Source organism: Danio rerio, chromosome 24 (genome assembly GCF_052040795.2).
Source record: "Danio rerio strain M-AB ecotype USA chromosome 24, GRCz13ab, whole genome shotgun sequence".
NCBI lineage: Eukaryota > Metazoa > Chordata > Actinopteri > Cypriniformes > Danionidae > Danio > Danio rerio.
The window spans coordinates 1,307,054-1,330,000 of record NC_141044.1 but is presented as its reverse complement, the minus strand read 5'-3'; the positions used below and the strand labels follow the sequence as shown (position 1 = coordinate 1,330,000).

General features: G+C 35.5%; 1 protein-coding gene across 45 annotated transcripts in view; it reads left to right on the top strand.

Moving 5' to 3' along the window:
* Positions 1 to 22,947, top strand: part of nrp1a (neuropilin 1a) — a 418,289-nt gene that overhangs the window by 333,389 nt on the left and 61,953 nt on the right. For all 45 annotated transcript variants that reach the window (XR_015524332.1, XR_015524327.1, XR_015524324.1 and 42 more), the window contains 3 exon segments: positions 8,380 to 8,607; positions 15,096 to 15,251; positions 22,532 to 22,698. Coding sequence is in view for 24 of the 45 variants with exons in the window: in XM_087308241.1 (XP_087164367.1) it covers positions 8,380 to 8,607; positions 15,096 to 15,251; positions 22,532 to 22,698 (551 nt within the window). In the remaining 21 variants the exon portion in view is untranslated.

Genomic DNA, 22,947 nt, shown 5'->3' with positions numbered 1-22,947 from the left:
TTAATCAATTTCACCCTTTGTTAACAGGGAATGTTGTGATTGACATTCCAGTCATTCAGACAAACATTCCAGAGATAATAATTGATTAATCTCGCCTTGTTTTATTTAGTGTGCAGTGGGCTATATATGCACAGCTGGTGTCTTTCAGCCAACAATGAACTTCCTGTGATAGATTAATGTGACTATTTTTAATATTGTAGTTTCTTTTACAGCAATGATGTTGCAATGCAATTAAAACACAATCAGTTAAACAGCATTCATTAAAATAGCATTCATCAAAATTGACTTCAGCATTCATGTAGTTGCTCGAGTGTAAAACAAGATGAAAGATCATGTAAACACATGTGGCATCATCAGCAGGTGAGCGGAAAACTCCATTGAAAATACTGCGGTTAACTAAGCCTCCTTTCTGGTCTGAGACCCACTTTATATCATATATAAATCAAGTGATTTTTAAAGAAATCAGATCTTAAACGCTGTAATTTTGTAATGCTGCAACAGTTAGCTGGAAGCGCTTGGATTGGCTGACTGAGAATTAACAGTCTGTGTGCACATACCCCATTGCAGGCATATTTTTGGACTTCTGCCAATAAAAAGGCTTGTTTTCCCACGTATTCCCGAATATGGTACGGAGTGAACTGGCGAAAGTCTGTGTCATCGTCACTAACTAGCCCATTCATCATGTAGATGTTATCTGAAGGTCTTTACGATGGCACCTGTGTCAACAGCGCAGGACAAGCATTGCGTGAGGAGGAAAGTTTGCTCATTGTGTCCAGTTTAGTTGTCTTTTACAAGTTTAGTTGCTTTACACAGACCAGTGGCATAGGTCACATCTGGCTCAGCATGCATGTCATTCTACGAGCCCGTCTTTTAAATAACTAATGAAATCCAAGGCAGAAACTGTCTTTCTGTGTGCTGAGCGTTAATGTACAGTGTTGGGGAAAGTGTAATGCATTACTATATTGAGTTACGCTCTCTCCAAAAAACTTGCATTACTTAGTTACTTTTTATAGTATGTAATGCGGTACGTTATATTTTAGTTGCTTTTTCTTATCTTTGCTGAGGCTTGATCTCTTTCAGAACTTGCAGGGGGGTCTGCAATGAACAATGCACTGTATAACCTTCACCTTCATTTACATTTTAAAGATACACACCGAAAATAATAATGTAGGATAATGTTATCTTTCTGATCCCAGAGCTTTACATGCCGTATATACAGATTAATGCAATTAATGATGCATTCAAAATAATGAGCGTATTCTTTTATGTGTGTTATTTAACGTGACTTTATTCAGAAATGTTTATTTAAACGCTGATTAATTAAAACAAAATGTAACTTTACATGTTTACAGTAACTCAAATATTCTTACTTTTGATTTTTTTAAAGTAATTCTTACTTGTTACTTTAAAAAGTAATAATATTGCATAAATCGCGTTAATTGTAATGATTTTTAATAAATGGAGTTATTAGCTAAAATTTTCTGTTGCATTTTTTTTGACACTACTACTTTTGGTGTATTCTCACTGCAGCTTTTAATGCATTAGTTAACATTTTCTAATTAGACTTAATTTAATTTGTTAACATCTATTTACCCTGAACACATATATACCAAAGAGCAAAACACTAAGGTTTTGTTTTATTGAATTTTTTATGACTGTTCAATAAATCTTTTTTGCAGCTTATGTCAATATCATGATAATATCGTATATTGTAATAAAAGCTTAAGCAATTATTCCCAACAAGAGCATTTCATACTGCCAGCAGCTGTAGAAAATACACTGCAAAAAATGCTTTTCTTGTTTTTTTTTGTCTTGTTTTAATTTCAAATATCTCAAAATCTTACATCAGGAGGCATTTATAGACAAGCATAACGTATTTTCTTCTTTTCCAAAATAATGTGTCAAAATGAAATGATTTCTTTTCTTTAAAACAAGCAAAATAATGTTGTTTTTGCTTTTAAATAACATTATTTGGCTTCCCCCATTGACAGATTATTTGGCTTGTTTTAAAGAGAAACTTTGACTCTTTATTTCTGAAGTATTACTATATCCATTTAATATAGAACTATAGTTTTTGCTTGTCTTAATTAAAAAAATTAGTAGATATTTGGACTAGAAACATGACTGAAACTCTGAAGAAAAGCAAGTTCTGCAGTGTTAGCGGTGTTCTGCGTAACACACAGCTGTGGCTCCAGATTAATGTGTGCTGGAAAGTCTGGCCAAATTTTGCTTCTCAAACTCTCATCGCTCCCATTATCCCGTCTTAGTGGAACCACGGGGGTAAACGGCAGGGAAAGGTGTGTGTGTGTGTGTGTGTGTGCGTGTGCATGCCCAGATTAATTATTCTCCCTCCAGATCCAGTATATGGAATATAAACAACAGTGATTAGCTCACTAGACCCACAACACCTTAAGCTATTTTGTTCCTGCGTCAGTGTTAACTCGGACGTTTGCTGAGGGATCTGGCAACTCAAATCTCAGCTGTGTCAGCGCAGGTTTGCAGAGCTGGGCTAACAAACAAAACTTTAGCACATTTCTGAGAAACCTTAGGGAAGCAGTTTCAATATATATAAATGTGTGTGTGTAGAGAGAGAGAAGAATAGAGAAGCATAATTATAATGTCATTTTTTGGAGTGTTTGGGACTTTAGTCTACATATGCATGCAGTTTCCGCAAAGTCTGGATTTAATTAAGTTAGAAGTTTCCTAAAATAAACGAGGATGATCATTTCTAAATGACAGAAATGTTACATATGCACCACCGGGGTCTTTGGGACCCTAAACATAACAGCAGTAAAGCTAATCTCAGCAGAACATGAGGATTAAATCTCTGACACTCGGCCAGGTTTGTTTGCACTAAACTGAGACCTGCAAGCCGTCTTTTTAACAAGCATTGCCTCTGGCCTGTTAAATAAACTCAGCATATTCCACAGAGGCCTTCGGTCACTCCACTACACGTTAACATATACATGTCAGTGAGGAAAAGCAAAATAAACCACACTAAAAATGAAGGGTTCAACACAGATCGATTAAAGGAGACCTGTTATGACAAATAAAAACTTTTATACTGGATTTTTTTTTTAAAAAGTGTTTGAAAATAACTAGCATCTAATGGTAAAAAATGTATTATTTCTATTCTATAATTTCCATCCATCCATCCATCCATCCATCCATCCATCCATCCATCCATCCATCCATCCATCCATCCATCCATCCATCCATCCATCCATCCATCCATCCATCCATCCATCCATCCATCCATCCATCCATCTATCTATCTATCTATCTATCTATCTATCTGCCATTCTGTCTAACCATCCATCCATCGGTTATTTCATCCGATATTCCATCCTTCCATCTGTTATTCCATCCACCCATCCATTACTCCATCCGTTATTCCATCTCTCCATCCATTATTCCATCCTTCTATCAATTAATTTATGCATCCATACATCCATCCATCCATTATTCTATCCGTTATTCCATTTGTTATTTCATCTGTTATTCTATACCTCCATCCATTATTCCTTTCGTTATTCCATCCTTCCATCCATTATTCCTTTCGTTATTCCATCCTTCCATCCATTATTCCTTTCGTTATTCCATCCCTCCATCCGTTATTCCATTCCTTATTTCATCCGTTATTCCATACCTCCATCCATTATTCCATCCGTTATTTCATCCCTCCATCTGTTATTCCATACCTCCATCCATTATTCCATTTGTTATTCCATCCCTCCATCCGTTATTATATCCCTTCACCCGTTATTCCATCCATTCATCCATTATCCTATTCTACCATTATTCCATCTGTTATTTCATCCATTCATCCATTATTCAATCCATCATTATTCTATCTGTTATTCCATCCCTCCATCCGTTATTCCTTCCATCCATCCATCCATCCATCTGTTATTCACTGTTATTCTCTCTCTCTATCCATCTATCTATTTATCCATCTATCTGTCTATCCATCCATCCATCATCTATCTATCCATCCATCTATCTTTCTATCTGTCTATCTATCCATCCATCCATCTTTCTGTTTATCAGTGACTAAGAGGATTGTAAATGTGGAGTTGTAGTTGAAGCACAAATGAACTTTTTCACACAGATAACATTAGTCTTGTTTTTGAATCTGCCACTATGCTGACACACAGGCATCTGTTGCTCCACCCTCTTCTGAAAAGAGCACAATATCATTTGCATTTAAAGCGACAGTCACCAAAACGCCACATTTAGGACCAAAGCCTGTCTCAAACCAAGTCTCAAACCAAAGCTTGTCCTTAGTGTCAGAATTAGTGCTTAGCTGCTCTGAATCAACCCAGCATTGTTTTGCTTTTGTTTTTTTCCCAAAAACCACTTCACTGCTATTCCATAAATTCTGGTGTTTAAGTGTAAATTTAGTTCAGAAAGGACTTGAAAGTGTTTGTGGTTGTGAGGAGGGGAAAGAAAGCGAGAGAGAAAGCTGGACTGCTCTCACAAAGCTTTATTTGTTTGGCTGGAGTTTACAGGCTCTCCCGTTTCTCGTCTCAGTTTCCGCTAGACGTTCTCTTGTAAAGTTTTTTCCGACTACTTGCAAATAATTGCAGAAATAAAGCGAGGGACGTGGAGCATTTGAGATGTTAGTAGCAATACCAACATGTCCCTGCGTCCTTATGAGGTAAACATAATCGCAAATACAGACATGTACACACAAATCCTAAAATCCCACCACAATCTGCACACAGCAGTGGAGCGTTACGAAGCCAGACACAGTGGAGAGAGGAGAAGATGCTGACAGATTAGCACAGTTTGAGTTGTAGTTGAGTTTATACATATTGTTATGGCTTTTTTATTCTCAAATTTATTTCATCTAAGTTTGTGTCAATCGGGTATTTTTTGTATCTTGAAATTTATTTATTTATTTGTTTATTTATTTATTATTCATATATTAATTAATTGTTTATTAATTAATTAATTAATTATTAGTTAATTAACTCAATTATTTATGTGTTTGTTAGTTTATTTATTTATATATTAATTAATTGTTTATTTATTAATTAATAAATTATTAGTTAATTAACTCAATTATTTATGTGTTTGTTAGTTTATTTATTTATATATCAATTAATAGTTTATTTATACATTAATTAATTATTAATTAATTGACAAATTTTTTTATTTTTTTATTTATTTCCGTTAGACAAGTTCAAGAACTTGTATATTGTTTTGAAGGAGGATTTTTGCATTATTTCAGGCAATAGAATGGATTGTAGTTTAAATGTGTGGATATTATGCTTATATTTTTTTAATCTCTTATTTTATTGTATATGTTATTATACTGATGTTTGTTACATACAGTGATACGTTTCTATATTTTCCAAGCAATAGATTAAATTGATCTCTTTAGCTAATTTTGGGCTCAGCTTTCTGACCAAGGTTAACTTATTTCTATTTAGTTTTCAGATATTTAGATATAATAAATTTATTTTTTCTGTCATAGAAGTTCTTATTAACTTATTAATACATCTGTTATTCCATCCATCCATCTATCTATCTGTCTGTCTGTCTATCTATCTATTTACCATTCTATTGTTCTATCACTGTGCACTAAAACTACAACATATGCAGAGAGCAAAGTCAGTTAGAGCTGTCTATCCATCATCCATCCATCCATCATTCTATCTATCCATCCATCTTTCTATTTATCTATCCATCATTTTATCCATCATTATATCTGTGTGTCCGTCCATTTATCTATCCATCCATCCATCCATCCATCCATCCATCCATCTATCCATCCATATCCACCATTCTGTCCTTCTATCATTTTATCAATATGCACTAAAACACTACAACATGCAGAGAGCAAAGTTGGTTATTTCTGTCTATCCATTTTACATCCATCCATACATTTTTTTATTCATCTATTCATCACTCTATCTATATATTTATCTATCTGTCTGTCCCTCCATCCTTCCGTTGACTTGTTCTCTTGCTCCAAGTGTGTTTTGGGCTTTTGGAAGATAATATTCGAGCATTCACTTCTTAAATAAAGTAAGAAATAGCAGCAGATGAAGTGTGTTCTTATCTTGCGAAAAGGAAAAATGCAATTCCTCCTTGCCCCGTGGAGCTGCACAGAAGATTATCTACAGAAAATTCAGTGCTGGCACTTATGCAACTGTACCAAAAACTAAAGATGAAGAATGTTTTGGGCTGCGTCATCAAATGGCTCTTTTATAAGCTTTTAGGTTTCATTTCAAAGTTTTGGACACTGATTGCTGACCATTGAGTCGACAGCTTCCAACCCTAAACCTTAAAAGTGTTTGTGCAATTACCCTGTCCAGTCCACATGACATGTTCTCCCAATAGGTAATAGCAGACACCTGTGGATCAGAGTGAAGGCCTATAGGGTTTAGGAAGGCCACACAAAGCTTTTTATTTCTTATGTATGAAAGAAAATGTAATATAAAATGTCTGGCATTGTAAAAGCTCTCTGTATAATGAAAGGACTGAAAGTGTGGAATTTATGTCCTGCTGTTTAAAAACCAACCAAGTAGTGCACTAAATGTCAACTCACTTTAGCTTCAGATTCCTGTGCTGGTCATTTTCTTTGGAGCATAGAAAAAGTGGAAAAAGAAATAATAAAAAAAGAAGCTGCTAGCGGATTTGGTGGTAGAAATTGGTGGTGAAAAGTTTTTGATTGCATTAAATTATGCACCTAACAAGTTTCCCCAAATAACAAAGAAAAAAGCTCTTTAAAATCCACTTAAGGATGCCAGATTCTTATATTATAGTCTTTAGCACTTTCTTGTCATTCTGTCCTAACCGTTTATCCTTTGATTGTTCGTTATTTTACACAAAGTTTGACCAAAAATTACAGTACATCAAGCCAAAACCCATACACTACATTAGGGACAGTGTAATTATAATGTTGACATTTGGATGTTGATGGTCCAGAGGTGATCTTGTGTGCATCACTCTTAAACAAGAGCATATTTACTCTCAGAGTTCTGAGGATATTCATCACACAACAGCTTTAGCAGAGTGACGTCATGTAATTGCAAAGTAGTGATGTATGTGCGAACATCAACAAGGCTAGTCCACCTGGGACTTCTGGGTAAATGTTTTGACTTGCCTGTATTTAAAAGTGTGTGTGCACTTCAATGTTCTTATAGTTTTGAAGGTTATTTTAATACTATTTTTAAATTTGCGTTTTTTTGTTTAGTATAATTTGTTTAGGTTTAGTTTCATTGTTGCATTTTTTAGTTAAAAAAATTACTGTTTAATTTGTATTTACTTTCAGTTTAGAGGTGTTTTCACGCGTCTTCTAGTATTAAAAATAAAATAATTGCTTGAGCAGACACGGTACGATAGTTTCGGTTTGCTTTCTCGCTTAACAAAGTGCTTGTTTTCCCATTAATAACTTTCTTTCACTCTTAGAAAAATCTTTTGAGGGATTTATTTTAACGTGCACAAACAACAGCAGCCTGAACAACAGAACATTGTTGTCTAATTTTACCTGTAGTGCTTCTGGTAAGAGGAATACATGCATATATATAAAATCAACAAACACAAATATGTTTCACTTAACAACAAAATAAATAACCTCGTCATGTAGCCTGTCATTTTTCTATTTGCTCTGTAAGTTCAAGATGATGGCACCAAGGTCAGCTGTTTTATTTTACAATAGACTATAGAGAGTCATGTGATCTCACTTTTCACTCCAGTAAAACAGAACGGCAAATTGGAAAATGAAAGAAACACCATTGAAAGGAATTTATTAAATAGCTTCATATTAAAGATAATATATGCATCTAAAAGAAAGGATGAATATTTATTAATTTAGAAAACAATCAATATTTCTTCCCATTTTTATTTTTATCTCTTAGTTATTCAGTGAATGTTGTTCATTTCATTTTACTTTTCATTTATTGTGAATATTTGATCAAATCTTAGTTAGCAAACATGTTTTTGTCTGTTAGCTTTAGTTCTTCGTTTACTAAAATATCCTTGATGCTCCTTGATTAAATCCAAAGTGAGTTTTATTGAGTATGATGGAGATACTTCACTATGTCTTAATCATGTTGTTTCAAGCACCAGTCACTTCATCGAGTGCATATAAAACATTTAATAAGATCAGCCTCATATGCGCTTGTGCTTTCTTTTTGGGTTCATTTTCATCATTAGCCCACAACACACCCCAAAAAATCAAGCATCAGCCATATCCCGAGCAGGGTGGGCCTCCACCACGGCCCATAAACCCTGCAATCATCCAGCAAAACAACACAGACCACCGTGTTTCTGCTTCAGTGTTTGTTATTATTCCCCTTTACTCCGTCTGCCCGAGTGAACAAACAAAAAAGCTCACTTTTTCCTTCCTCTCTGTGTCCACCGTAGGTCCAGAATGTTCCAGGAACTTCACCTCCAGCAGCGGAGTCATCAAGTCGCCCGGATTTCCAGAGAAATACCCCAATAATTTGGACTGCACGTTCATGATCTTTGCTCCTAAGATGTCAGAAATCGTTTTAGAGTTCGAGAGTTTTGAGCTGGAGCCAGACACGCAGCCGCCCGCCGGAGTCTTCTGCCGATACGACCGCCTGGAGATTTGGGACGGATTCCCTGGAGGTGAGTCAATGGAGAAAATCTGAATGCTTAAACTGAAAAAAATAATCATTTAGCAGATGATTTTTGCACATTAATTCTCAAAGGCGCACACTTTAACAGAATAGCAGCCATATAGTTGGATCATGTTCATATAGAGACGTGCAGAAACACAAACATATATGACAACAAGAATCTGGTAACTATTTAGTTTAACAGTGCAGTGTGTAGGGCTGACGACTAGTGGTTGAACTAAGTATTGCAGTCCAAGTTCGAAATATTGTCTGTGGTAGTATTTGAGACTTTTTCCTGTTAGTATGGGTTCGTCTCAGGCAGATTGGGGTGAAAGACTCTGGAATGTAGACTGTTGTCATAACACCTAAAATCTTCCATTCCTCAAGGTAATTGCAGTTTATATTAGTGTGTATTTGAGCTGCATAAACACACCCAACAGCCCAACAGGAAGATTCCAGCTCAAAGCGGGGAAGGAAGTCTGAGGACCTGAGATCTTACTCTGTTTCCACTTCATTATCAACTTCTTTTTCCTTCTTCTTCATCTTAACAGAAAATGAAGCCGTGAATGAATGGCACCTTTGATCTGAGAGGGCGGCTTTTGAGCTTTCCCATCAGTTATCATTTTTAACATTAGTTTCAGCAAGCAGGGCTTCATTTATTTATTCATTTTAATTTTCAAAAACTTGTTATTTAACATGAACGTGATTCTGCTGGAGTCCTGTAGGATGTTAAAGACCACAACTCCCATCATTCCACAATCATTAAAATACACCTTTGTTTGTTGTGATTACACACCCTCTAGTGGCCAAAATGACACACTGTGCCTTTAAAAGGACAGTTCACCCCCAAATTATCAATTTACTCACTGTTTATTCACCCTCAAGTGGTTCAAAAGGAGATATTTTGAAGAGAGCTGAAAACCTGCAACCATTGACTTCCACAGTACACTGAAAAAAAATATGTCTGCCAACAATTTATATGTGTTGAATTTAAACAAGTGAATTAAATTTAGTAATGTTTAACTTAATTTGATTAAATTCATCTCAAATAAATAGTTTATAACCACTTAACTTAAAGAAAATAAGTAAATCCATGGAATCATTCTTGAATCATTTTATTCAGTGTAGGAAAAGCTAATACTATGGAAGTCGGGGATTACAGCTTTGCAGCTTTCTTCAAAATATTGTGTTCAACAAAAGAAAAAAAAAACAGGCATGAAATAAACAACAACTTAATGATGACAGAGTTTCAGTGTTTGAGTGAACTATTCCTTTAAACGCTCAAAAAATAACTTTTGCTGCTTATTCAAGCTACTTATTTAAAATGAGTTTAAATAACACAATTCTTAAGATATTTTGGGGACAACTTATTTGTTTTATGTTCAATCTAAAAGTTAATGCAATTGATTTGTGTTGGGTCAACATGAAGGAACTGTGTGGAAATGTAAAAGCATGCAATTGGTGAGTGAAATAACATTTTGGGGTGAACCATCCCTTTAAATGCAATAAATTAAATAAGATGCTAAAACATTTTTAGACACAATCTGCAAAACAATTCCTATTTGTGAATGCAAATTGCATCCAACCTTAAGGGAGCTGTAGAACCAGTGACAACGCTTGCATGCATTTTGCATTGCTTATGTTTTTTTATTATTATTATTACAGGGAAAAGCAAGCAATTGGTGACTAAATAATTTTTTTGGGGGGTGAACTAAATCTTTAAATGAATGCAAAAAAATAAGGATGTGTTAATACTTAACGAATCTGCAAATAAATAAATATATTTAGTGAATGCAAATATTATACAACCCTGAGTGAGCTGTAGAGCTGTTTTGGACTCTGTTTACCAGTAAAAATCACAATGAAAAGCATGAAATTAGTGAGTAAATTTTGTGGTGAACTATCCCTTTAAATGAATGCAATAAACCAAATAAGATGTTAAAACATTCTGAAAGTCAGAATCTGCAAAAATAATAACAATAATAATAAAAGAAAGCTACATCTTTTTGTGAATGCAAATACTATCCAACCTTGAGGGAGCTGTAGAACCAGGGACAGGGGTTGCATGCATTTTGGACTCTGTTTACCAAAAAAAAAGTCTACAATGAAAAGGTGCACAGACAAAGAGCCAAAAGGGAGGTTTAAGACAAGACTTTAAAAGCAAGACACTGGTGCTCGAGGGCTTAAGTATAACTCCTCTCTACGCTTCAGACACTAGCTGCATTACCTGTGGAGCCACACCAATCAATAAGTGCATTAGTGTGGAAAGGCTGCGAGGCATGAGACAGAAGCTTCAGTGGCTTCAAGCCCCCAAACCCACCCCTCCATCACCCAGCGGACGCCCACTTTGAGGCACTCCTGGCCTGGCAGTGTCTATCCGGAGCCCCCTTCAGACAGGCTGGACGGATATTCATGGAAGAGGCTCTTTAAAATTTCATAGCGCTGTTGAGTCATGCAGATAATCCGGAGAGTTCACCACACCCAGAGCCAGAGTCTTGGCACACAATTATACACACTTGGATGCACCTGTTTCTACATTCTATGAATACTTATGAAGATTAATGTAAAGCCGCAGATCTGTTTTATGTTGTCGTACACGCACAAAGCTGCTTTAATCTCTGCTGGACTGTCAGGGGCGGATTTTTAAAGAGCCAATCACAGCGTGTTTCTCTTAAAGGGATAGTTCACACAAAAATTGTCATTCTGTCATTATTTACTCACCGTTCACTTGTATAGAAACTGTTTTAGTTTAATTCTTTGAAGTGAAAAGAAGATATTTTATGGGAACAATTTTAGCTTAGCATAGATCATTGAATTGGATTAGACCGTTAGCATCTTGCTCAAAAACAACCAAAGTGTTTTGCTAATTTACATATTAAGGTTTTCTTGAAAATCTTGCAACCATGGGAAACTGTTCAGAACTATTTTCAGGCGCTGCATTATATTATTATATCCATTACGCCACGGCAGTGACGTTACTTGATTATTACATCAGAATAAGAGTACAGTTTGTCGCCATGTCAGTCAAGAAAATATACAACTTTTCAATTTCTGTTAATCTTAGTACATGATGTAACTACAGAATTGTCAAGCTTTAAATAGGAAAATTATTAAAAACCTTAGGTCATTTTTTAGTAAGATGCTAATGGTCTAATCCCATTCAATGATTTATGCTAAGCTATGCTAAAAGTGCCAAACTGATGGACTAAATGGATGAAAAAAAGATGTGTTAACTTTCTGAAAGACAACATTTTTGTACATGCAAATTGTATCCAGCCCTGAAGTAGCTGTAGAACCAGGGACAAAGGGCTTTATGCTTTTACTAAAAAAAAAAAACAATCATACGTTTTTTGATTATTATGCCGGAATGAGAGTATAGTTAGTAGGCATGTTAGCCTAGAAAATATTAACCTTTTAATTTTCTGTCAGTCTTAGTACATGGCGTAACTACAGTAGAGTCAAGCTTTAAACAGGGACATTTTTAAAACTCTTTGGCCTTTTTTTTTTAGCAAAATGCTAATGGTCTAATCCGATTCAATGATTTATGCTAAGCTAAGCTAAAAGTGCTCCTACCAGACTCAGATTGTCTGAATAGATTGAAAAAAATGTCAAATTTAACTGTTTTACTCTAGAAGAGCTGTAAAATGAGCATATTTCCCAATAAAAAGAGGGAGTTTTCTTTTAAAAGAAACAACAAAACTTGAAATCTCTAATAATGTTACTTTCAATCTTGATTTTGTAATATTTTTCTCAGATTTTAGCTGTTAATAAACTATTAACTAAGATTTTTTTTGTTGTATATTACTGCTGGTTAACTTTGCATGTATATGATAACTTTAACTGTTAAACCTATTAGTTACTTGGTAATTAGTTTAAGTTATTAGTAACTAATAAAGTTATGGCAACGTCAACTTTTCAGAATTAATTGTAATGCATTAATGTGCATCTTTTGTAGAGCTGCTTTGAAACAATAATCATTGTTGAAATCGCTGTACAAATACACTTGAATTGAATTGAACAACCTTATAGTACTCGTACTCTCATTTACTAAGTATTTGACCAAGTTTTTTTTGTTAAACTTGGATTAATCTTGATATTTAGACTGTCAACCCATTGTTTTTTGACAGTCTAGTATGCGAAATATGCACAAAAATGTGCAATATCAGTGTAATTCAAGTTTCTGCGGCTGCACAAGCTCATGAATAATTAATAAGGCAAGCACTGAGGGTGTTTACGATTGGCTGCATGTCACCAAACATTGCACTTTTACATTCTCGCACTGCCATCTACCTCATCTTGCAAGTTCTGAAACGTTGCATAACCCGGAGTTTAACAGCAGCCTTAACCTGGAAAGACGTGACATCGTATGAAAAGCCCTCTTTTCAGTACAACTTCAAAACATTGACGTCTCTCAGCCGAACGTACTGCATAACTCTCCATTTACAGCCTTGGTTGTGTTCAATTTCTTTCTTCCTGTCCCCTACAACTCCTACACGATCTTTTCTCTTTTAAAGTGGCTTCTGGGAAGTCACATCAGAGTGGCCCTGGAATGAACAATACGTGCTGGAATTTATGATCGCCACTGAAAACACAAAGCCAAGGTCACAGACACACACATGCGCGCACACACACACACACACACACACACACACACACACACACACGCTGGCCTTTTCATTTCTATCAGAAACAAGGTGTAGAAAGAATGTTTTTCGCAATCAACACAGTGTCGCCGTCCTTGGCGTTAAAACACTTACAGTATCAGATGTGTGCTGTTAGGGATGTTTTCATGCACTCTGGGCTGGTTTTGAGCCTTAATTTGGCCACAACTTTCTCTGTGTTTCAGAAAATGGATAGATGTTTTTTGTGGACATGCTTTTTCCTTAGAATAATATTTCTAAAGAAGCTGCTGACATGGAATTGAACCAGATTTTGGTAAAAACACTAACAATAAAAATAAAACAAAACAAATCATTTAAAAAAATTGTTATGTGTAATAACAATGAAATAAAACAAGGACAAAGTACTAAATGACTGAAATGTGTTTAATGCTTATAGCCTTTTTGGTGATGCCTCTCACATGGAGAATAAGGGCATGTGTATTGCTCATGTTTGAGTGTCAAAATCTTGATGGTTCTGTGTGTATCATCTAGCAGCTCTGAGCTTTATTTTGTATTTTGCATTGAATTTGGGTACAGCTTGATTTTCTTTCTCTGAAAGCATTTGAGAGTCTCTTTGGCTGTGTTTTGGATCATTGTCTTGCTGAAATGTCCACCCTGGTTTCATCTTCATCCTCCTGATAATGTAGATGTTGAACTGAAGCAGCTGATGTTCATTTACACTGAGGAAGGGCAGAGGGTTACTAAAGAACTACTGAGAGATTCCAGCTGCTGTCTGGGCTTTCACTGCTGAACTGCACCTTCCTTTCTTCATGTGTTCAGTACATTTTCCCTTAGTCATTTCATTTTATTACTCATAACTTTATTTGTAAACTAATTAGATGTGTTTCCTTTGCAAATATGGATTAATCTGGTTGTTTCCAACATCTGGGAAGGTTTTTAAATCAACAGCATCTTTAGAAATATGTTTACTGAGGAAAATGTTGACGTGTTCAATACTTATTTTCCCTGCTGTATATTTTGGGAAAGAAACTCGACAATAAACTCTGAGAACATTCTAGTGCCTAAAAAATTCACTACCTACATTTACTAGTGTGTTTTTGCACGCACGTTATAATCTGTCAAGAATAAAAGCCAGAAACCTGTTTCTATCTAAAGCAGGGGTGCCCAACCTTTTTCTATAAAAGGCCAAAAAGCAAACCTGATTGAGGGCTGTGGGCTGAATATAATCAAACTGTACGTATTCAATTTGCCATGGATAATTTTCTAATTTATTCTGTAATATTTGAAAATAACTAAACATCGCTTTAATGTTGACTAATGCAGGATCATTTTTAGCATTCTATAATGAACTTATTACAGTAAAACATAAACAATCTCATTTATAGCTTAAGTTCAATGCTGAATACACTAGTCAAGCTTTGATTCACTCGCAGATGTCTTGTGCATCTGTCAGGAGACTGTAGTTACATTTTAAAAATCGGATTCATTTACAGTATTTAAGTGAATCACTTAATTTAAGTTGGCTTTTTTGTACCTCAGCAATAAAACAAAGAAACAAAAGGTTACGTTAAATTTGAGATGCCCTACTTTGGGCATCTCTAATCTAAAGGGTTAATGCTGCCACCTGATAATCAACAGTAAACATGACAAATGTCACCTCTTCCCAACAGAAAAAAACAGAAAAAATCAAAAATGCATGATTATATGCTGTCATGGCTTTGCGATCAAAAATGTGCTTATAATGGAATTCAATGAGGCAAAAACAGCTCCAACCTAACCAAATGGTAGTCCATTTGAACCGTGCACAAGGGTTGAATTCTGGATTATTGATTGAACGTATTTAATCATGCCTCTCTCTCTTTGTCTCTGTTCACAGTTGGTCCATACATCGGCAGATACTGCGGACAGAATACTCCAGGACGGATCATATCCTACACTGGAACTTTGGCCATGACAATCAACACAGACAGCGCTATTGCTAAAGAAGGATTTTCAGCTAATTTCACTGTGCTGGAAAGGACGGTTCCTGATGGTAAGTCAAAGAACAAAACAGTTTACAAAATTCATTAATTTTCCTTCAGTTTAGTCCCTTAATAATCAGATATTCGCCACAGCGGAATGAACCTTCAACTATTCTATCATATGCGTTACGCAGCAAATGCCCTTCCAGCAGCAACCCAATACTGGGAAACACTCATTTATACACACATTCATACTCTACAGCCAATTTATTTCATCCAATTCCCCTGTAGCACATCTGTTTGGCCTCACAACAAGAAGATTGCTGGATTGAGTCACGACTGGGTCAGTTCATGTTTCTGTGTGGAGTTTGCATGTTCTCCCTGTGTTGGCATGGGTTTCCTCCAGGTGCTCAGATTTCCCCCACAGTCCAAACACATGCCCTATAGGGGAACTGATTACTAAATCGGACATAGTGTATGAGTGTTTGTGTAAATGTGAGTGTTTATGAGTGTTTTCCAGTACTGGGTTGCAGCTGAAAGGGCATCCGCTGCATAAAACATATGCTGGAATCGTTGGCGGTTCATTCCGCTGTGGCAACCCTTGGTGAATAAGGGACTAAACCGAAGGAAAATGAATGAATGAGCATGAGTTGTTTGACAGTGCCGTTTTCAGAACAACACAGGAATGTTAGCGAATGTTTGCTGTGAATGTCTTCACAAAGCTGAAGCATTTCCTGATGGGTGGGGTAGAAACCCATATCCCACTTTCACACGCACACACACACACATGATGTAAGACGGGAAGCTGTTGAATCAGCTGTGGCCCTCTTTCATTAAGTGATTGTGTTAGGAGTCACGACCCATCTGCCCTTCTTTATGGAGGCTGGTGTGCTCTCGTTTTCAACCCAAAACTTGCTCACCCAAAGGGTTCACCTCTTCAACCCAATTTGAGAAATACCCCGACTAAACATTTAATTTCAGGACACACCAGTAACCCTCACCCACAATCATGCAGCGCATGCAAATCTATCCCTAGACACACTGTCTCCTTCTGTTTCATACAAACCGATCAGAGGTTATTAGTGCTTGTGAATCAGCACAGATATTCAGTACATTAAAACTAATCGCTGCTGTCATGCATCCCATATGACAGCATACTATAGTGTTTTAGGGGTTTTAACCATAATGTAATGTCCTAGAGTTAATTAATTCTACGCTATGGGAACAACAGCTACAGTAATATAAACAGATGACCCAATACTGTAGTTTTCTACAACTATAGGGTATATTATACTACAGTACACCACAGTTTACTATAGTAAAGTATACTACAGTATTTATTACAGTTTATCAGTTCACTGTTATTAATAGTACAGTTTGCTGGAGCATTTATTAACAATGCTTATTGTTTAGAAACACTATAGTATTAACTATATGTTACCATAGTATTATTCTCATATGGGATGGTCTGAAAAAACAATGTTTTTTTCATTTTGTCTATGAAAAATTATTATAGGAACTTATAGTAAATACTGTAGTGTCATTAAAGCATGCTATTGTAAAGTCCTTTAATGAATAGGTTGTGCTATTTCTACACACACTATGGAAACACAACAACTACAGTAATATAAACAGATGACCCAATACTGTAGTTTTCTACAACTATAGGGTATATTATACTACAGTACACCACAGTTTACTGAAGTACAGTATACTACAGTATTTATTACAGTTTATCAGTTCATTACTGTTAAACTACAGTTTGCTGGAGCATTTATTAACAATGTTTTTTAATACTATACTATTATACTTTGTTAAAATATGGTTCATTATATTACACTATAGTATTTACTATAAGTTACTATATATTTTTTTCATATTAGATGGTTTCAAAAGAACCATTTTTTTACATTTTGCCTATGAAAAAAATACTATAGTAACTTTTGATATAAGTTGATATTTTAAATACTAATTATAACCAATTTAATAACTTAATTACAGCAGCGCTTTTAAACCATGCTATTGTCAAGTACTTGAATTAGTAGGTTGTGCTAATTCGTAACACAATAACTGCAATATTATAAACAAATGACCCAATACTGTAGTTTTCGACAACTATAGGGTATATTATACTACAATAGACCACAGTTTACTATAGTAAAGTATACTACAGTACACTACAGTATTTATTAGGGATTATCAATTCACTATTATTAATACTACAGTTTGCTGGAGCATTTATTAACAATGGTTATAGTTTAGAAACACTATAGTATTAACTATATGTTACCATAGTATTATTTTCATATGGGATGTTCTGAAAAAACATTGTTTTTTTTCAATTTGCCTTTGACAAAATACTACAGTAACTTATAGTAAATACTGTAGTGTTTTTAAATGAATAGGTTGTGCTATTTCTACACATGCTATGGTAACACAACAACTACAGTAATATAAACAGATGAACCAATACTGTAGTTTTCTACAACTACAGGGTATATTATACTACAGTACACCACAGTTTACTGAAGTAAAGTATAGTACAGTATTTATTACAGTTTATCAGTTCATTACTGTTAATACTACAGTTTGCTGGATCATTTATTAACAATGGTTATTGTTCAGATACACTACAGTATTTACTAAAGTTACTATAGTATCGTGTTTATATGGGGTAATACAAACAAAAACCCAATTCTGTAAATCATAGGGTATAATATACTACAATACACCACAGTTTACTGTAGTAAAATGTTGTATACTACAGTATTTTTTTCCAGTTCATCAATTCTCTATTGTTGATACTGATAACAAAGAGCAGTAAATACAATAACATTTACTATAGTATGATTACTGTAAAACACTATTTACTATAAATTACTGTAGTATTTTTGTTCATGTGGGATGTTTCCAGTAATACTGTGAACTGTTGTTCCATGTTATCTGTATGCTCCCTGAACATATGAAGGTGTGTGTCTGTGTGTGTGTGCTACATCTAAAGCATCCCAGCTCAGGAATATATTCGGTGTGTTCACAGCAGGGGCTTTGCCCAACAGTCGCAGTCTATCAATTATTTATTGCCTCCATAAATTTACATTCTGTGGCAGCTTCCCTCGCAGTTCGACATGTTTACCAGTATATTGTGCTTCGCAGGAAAGGAAGGATATGGCCATTGGCAATAAGTCTTTAAGCGAAGGATTTTTGTCAGAGAAGCGTCATAGATTTATGGTCTCTGCCGAGCGGGACCAACAGTGACGGATGCCAGATGTAATCAGAGCACAGATCTGCTTGTTTTCAGTCATTGTTCTAAAGAATGAAAGGGTGGAGAGTGGATAGATGGCTGGGAGAGATAGAGAGATATAACAGAGCAGAAGAGAATGAGTAATCATGTTAAGATGAAGTTTTTCAAGGGTAAAAGAGAGAAATTCATGAGACGCACACACTTAAAAGGACTTCTTTTGGCTTTAATGTAATTTGCCGTTAGCTGTTGTGGCTAGGAAAACACAGGGATTATCTAATCAATTGCTTTAAAGTGCATAGCAGACACAAATACCTTTACAAATAGCCAATAAAGAGAATTGACAAGTGGCAAATTACAAAAAAAATTAAATAGAGGGGATCAGGACAGGCGATGAGTTCTGTCTATATGACTATCAACTCATACACATATTAAAATCCAGATTTATTAACGTCATTTAAAGACTTTTGCTATTAAAACAGCACTGTCTGCATTTACTCAAGATACACAGTGAAGAATAGCAAGGAAAAGGTGTGGAAAGCTATTTTTTAAACCATACTAATGTAAAGTACTACAATTAAACTACTACAGTAACATAAAAATGACCCAATATTGTAGTTTTCTACAACTATAGGGTAAATATAATATAACTATAGGGTATAGGGCAGGGGTGTCCAAACTTGGTCCTGGAGGGCCGGTGTCTTTTGAGTTTAGCTCTAACTTGCTTCCACACACCTGACAGGATGTTTCTAGTATAATTAGTAAGAGCTTGATTAGCTAGTTCAGGTGTGTTTAATTAGGGTTGGAGCTAAACTCTTAAGGATACTGGCCCTCCAGGACCAGTTTGGACACCCCTGGTAAAGGGTGAATAATAGCAATGTAAAAGTGTGCAAAGCTCTTTTTGCGGCTGTCCCCCCTCAATATGCATTTGTAAGAGTTTCCCGGTCAGATGCTAATTTTATGGCAGGAGAGTATTTAAATGAATCACACAATGATTTACCAATGCTTGCACTCCTTGAATTACAGGTATTTGCATTATTATTTAACTCCTGTGAAGTATAAATGTTGGCATGAGATCGACTTGAGAACAGACACTGAATTCTAGTCTGTCCACACTTATTTATTTTATTTATGCCAGACAATTTCCTGAATATATTGTCTGCCAAATGTCATTTTTAATTTGCTTCAAGTTTTCTATGCTCCTGAACTGTCAAAAACTGACTCTCAAATAAATACAGTCATATTTTGGAGATTTAAGGTTATTTATTATTAATGAGTTCACCGCCCCAGGTCTATACAAAATTTAGCAATTTAACTGATGATATCCCTGCATGTGATTTATTTTTACTACGTGTTTGAGAAATAATAATAATAATTGGGATCATACTGTGCCGTGAGTTTATTGAATTATGACCTATTTCTTACATGACATTACTTTAAATTTGATTGTAGATGCGTATGATTTATTATTTTATTATTAAAATAAAGTTACTACAGAATCGTGATCTTTATTCAAAGCAAAAACCATCATGACTCATCCAGAATGGTGCAGCCTGTCAGCGTACACTACACTCGGTGATTGGTTTATTTACAATAAAATAAATGTGTAAACTGATAGTAGCAAGTGTAGTAGCAAAAATAAAGTGTTTATTTCTGTTCTGGCTGATGGCCTGCAATGTTTTCAGAACAAGGCTAACGGTGCCAAACAAATTACACAAATAATGCTACTGTCTGTCAAACACACACATGCTTTCTCCATCTGCAACCTATGTTTAGGTCTGCATATTTACTGTAGGCTCCGTTGTATATATGTGTGTGTGTATCTGACCTGCGTGCACTTTCATTGCTATATTAGTGAACATGAGCTCACACTGTTTCAGCATCTTTACATCTGTGTGTTTGTTTGGTGTCTGTGACCTCTCGTAAATAAATTAGCATGTCTCCTAAATCCTGTCTGGATGAAGGCCCCTGGAGGTCAAAGCATGTGTTTTGCTGGCTTCAGACACACGGCCACACGACATCACAAAACAATCAGCAATAGGCTAATTCTGGGTGGCATGGCATGTGGAGTGATATACAACCTGCTTTGCTATGACCGTCTCTGATTTTCCTTTTCTACAAACACTGATGTTGGGGGAATAGTTTTCCCATGTGCTATTTAAAGGGGCAGCTCTCCCCAAAATGAAAATGACCTCATTGTTTACTCTCTCTCTCTCTCTCTCTCTCTCTCTCTCTCTCTCTCTCTCTCTCTCTCTCTCTCTCTCTCTCTCTCTCTCTCTCATGTGGTTTTAAACCTTTATGAGTTTTTGGTCACACTTTAATTTAGTTTTATAGTACAGACCTTTAGCTCAATAAACTTCTAATTTGCTAAAGAGTGATTATTTGGTTGGATTAGAATAAGAATGTGCTTAATGTATGCTTTATAAGTACTAATAAACTGTCTATATCTTAATAAATAATAAGCAAAGAGGTGATAGTGAGAATTGGTCCATATACTAAAGTGTTATAGAGTCTCTACACAAAAGAAGATGTTTTGAAGAATGCTGGTTGCTGGCGCTTATTTACTTCCATAGTAGTAAAAATGAATACTATGAAAGTGAGTTTTAGCAATCAGCATTCTTCAAAACATCTTCTGTTGTGTTCAACAGTATGAGGAAGCTCAGAATTTTCATTTTTGTATCATTTTAAAGGGATAATTCACCCAAAAACTGAAATTTTACTCATTATTTACTCTCCGTCAAGTATTTCTAAACCTGTATGAGTTTCTTTCTTCTGTTGAACACGAAATGAGTTAATTTAAAGAATGCTGAAAACCTGTAACCATTGACTTCAATTGTAGGAAAAACAAATGCAATGGAAGTCAATGACAGAATTGAACAATGACAGAATATACTTTTTTTTAATGAACTTAATCCCAAAAATGAAAATTGTCTCAATATTTATTACTATTAACTTCACTATACTAAACCTTTATGAGTTTCTTTCTTCTGTTAAACTCAAAATAAGATATTTTAAAAGAAAGCTAAAAGCCTGTAACCATTGACTTCAATAGTAGGAAACAGAAATACTGTGGAAGTCAATAGTTACAGGTTTACAGCAGGTTTCAAAATATCTTCTGTTGTGTTCAACAGGATAAAGAAACTCAAATAGGTTTTGAAAGGTGACAGAATTCTCTTTTTTTTGGATTAACTTTCATAAATTAGCTAATAAACTGACACAATGTAAAATAATTACATTTTCTCGTGAGATCAGGCTGGAAAAACAAATGCAATGGAAGTCAACGGTTACAGAATTCCATCATTCTCTAAAATATCTTCTTTTGTGGTCAAGAGAAGAAACAAACAAGTGAGCAAACGATGACAGATTTGTCTTTTTTGATGAACTTTGAAAAAACAGTTAATAAAATTGTATTCACCATTTACTCTCCCTCAATTAGTTTGAAACCTATTTGATTTTCTTTATCCCATTGAACACAAAAGAATATATATTTAAAGTAATCTGAAAACCTGTAACCACCGACTTCAATAGTAGGAAAAACAAATGCAATGGAAGTTAATGATTGCTTTCCAGCATTCTTCAAAATATCTTCTGGGTTGAACTTTGAGCCACTATTTACTCTCCCCTATGGGAAGTCAATGGTTACAGAATTCTAGCATTCTTCAAATTATCTTCTTTTTAGTTCAACTCAAGTAAGAAACCCAATAGGTTTGGAACAGGTGAGTAATAGGTAAATAATGACAGAATTTCCATTTTGGAGTGAACTACCCCTTTAACTCTGCACTCCTTTTATAACCCTCATGACTTTTCATGCTGGACGTAAGAGCTTAAACTGAATGTTTTATGAATAAAGCTCTGCGTCTTAATGTGCTACACTTCCCACTTCCATTTAACCTTCTTTTCCTGTAAAGAGTGAGAGAAAGAGGACTGTGCATCTTTTATTCTGGTGCTCAGAGATGGAAACCTGTGGTACTGAGTGGCCCGTTCCCAAGAGAAAGGCTTTTTAGCTTGGGCTGTGATCTGATGTATTCTTTATTTAGATCATGAAATGACTTTTTAACAGCTCTCCCCTTCCCCCCCTCCGTCATCTTTTTCTCTCTGTCTGCTTTTTTCCAGACTTTGACTGCACTGAGCCTTTGGGTATGGAAACTGGGGAAATCCATTCGGACCAAATCATGGCCTCGTCCCAGTACAGCAACAGCTGGTCAGCAGAACGATCACGACTCAACAACCCAGAGAACGGCTGGACGCCTTTGGAGGACACGAATAAAGAGTGGATTCAGGTATTGAACCATTCACGCGTATACTGTAGATAGCAGTATTTTATGAACGAGTAGTGGAGCATTTGGGCTGGAAATGGGCAGCACAATGGCTCAGTGGTTAGCATTGTGGCTTCACAGCAAGAAGGTCACTGATTCAAGTCCCGGCTGGGTCAGTTGGCGTTTCAGTGAAGAGTTTGCATGTTCTCCCCGTGTTGGCGTAGGTTTCCTCCGGGTGCTCCGGTTTCCCCCACAGTCCAAACACATGCTCTG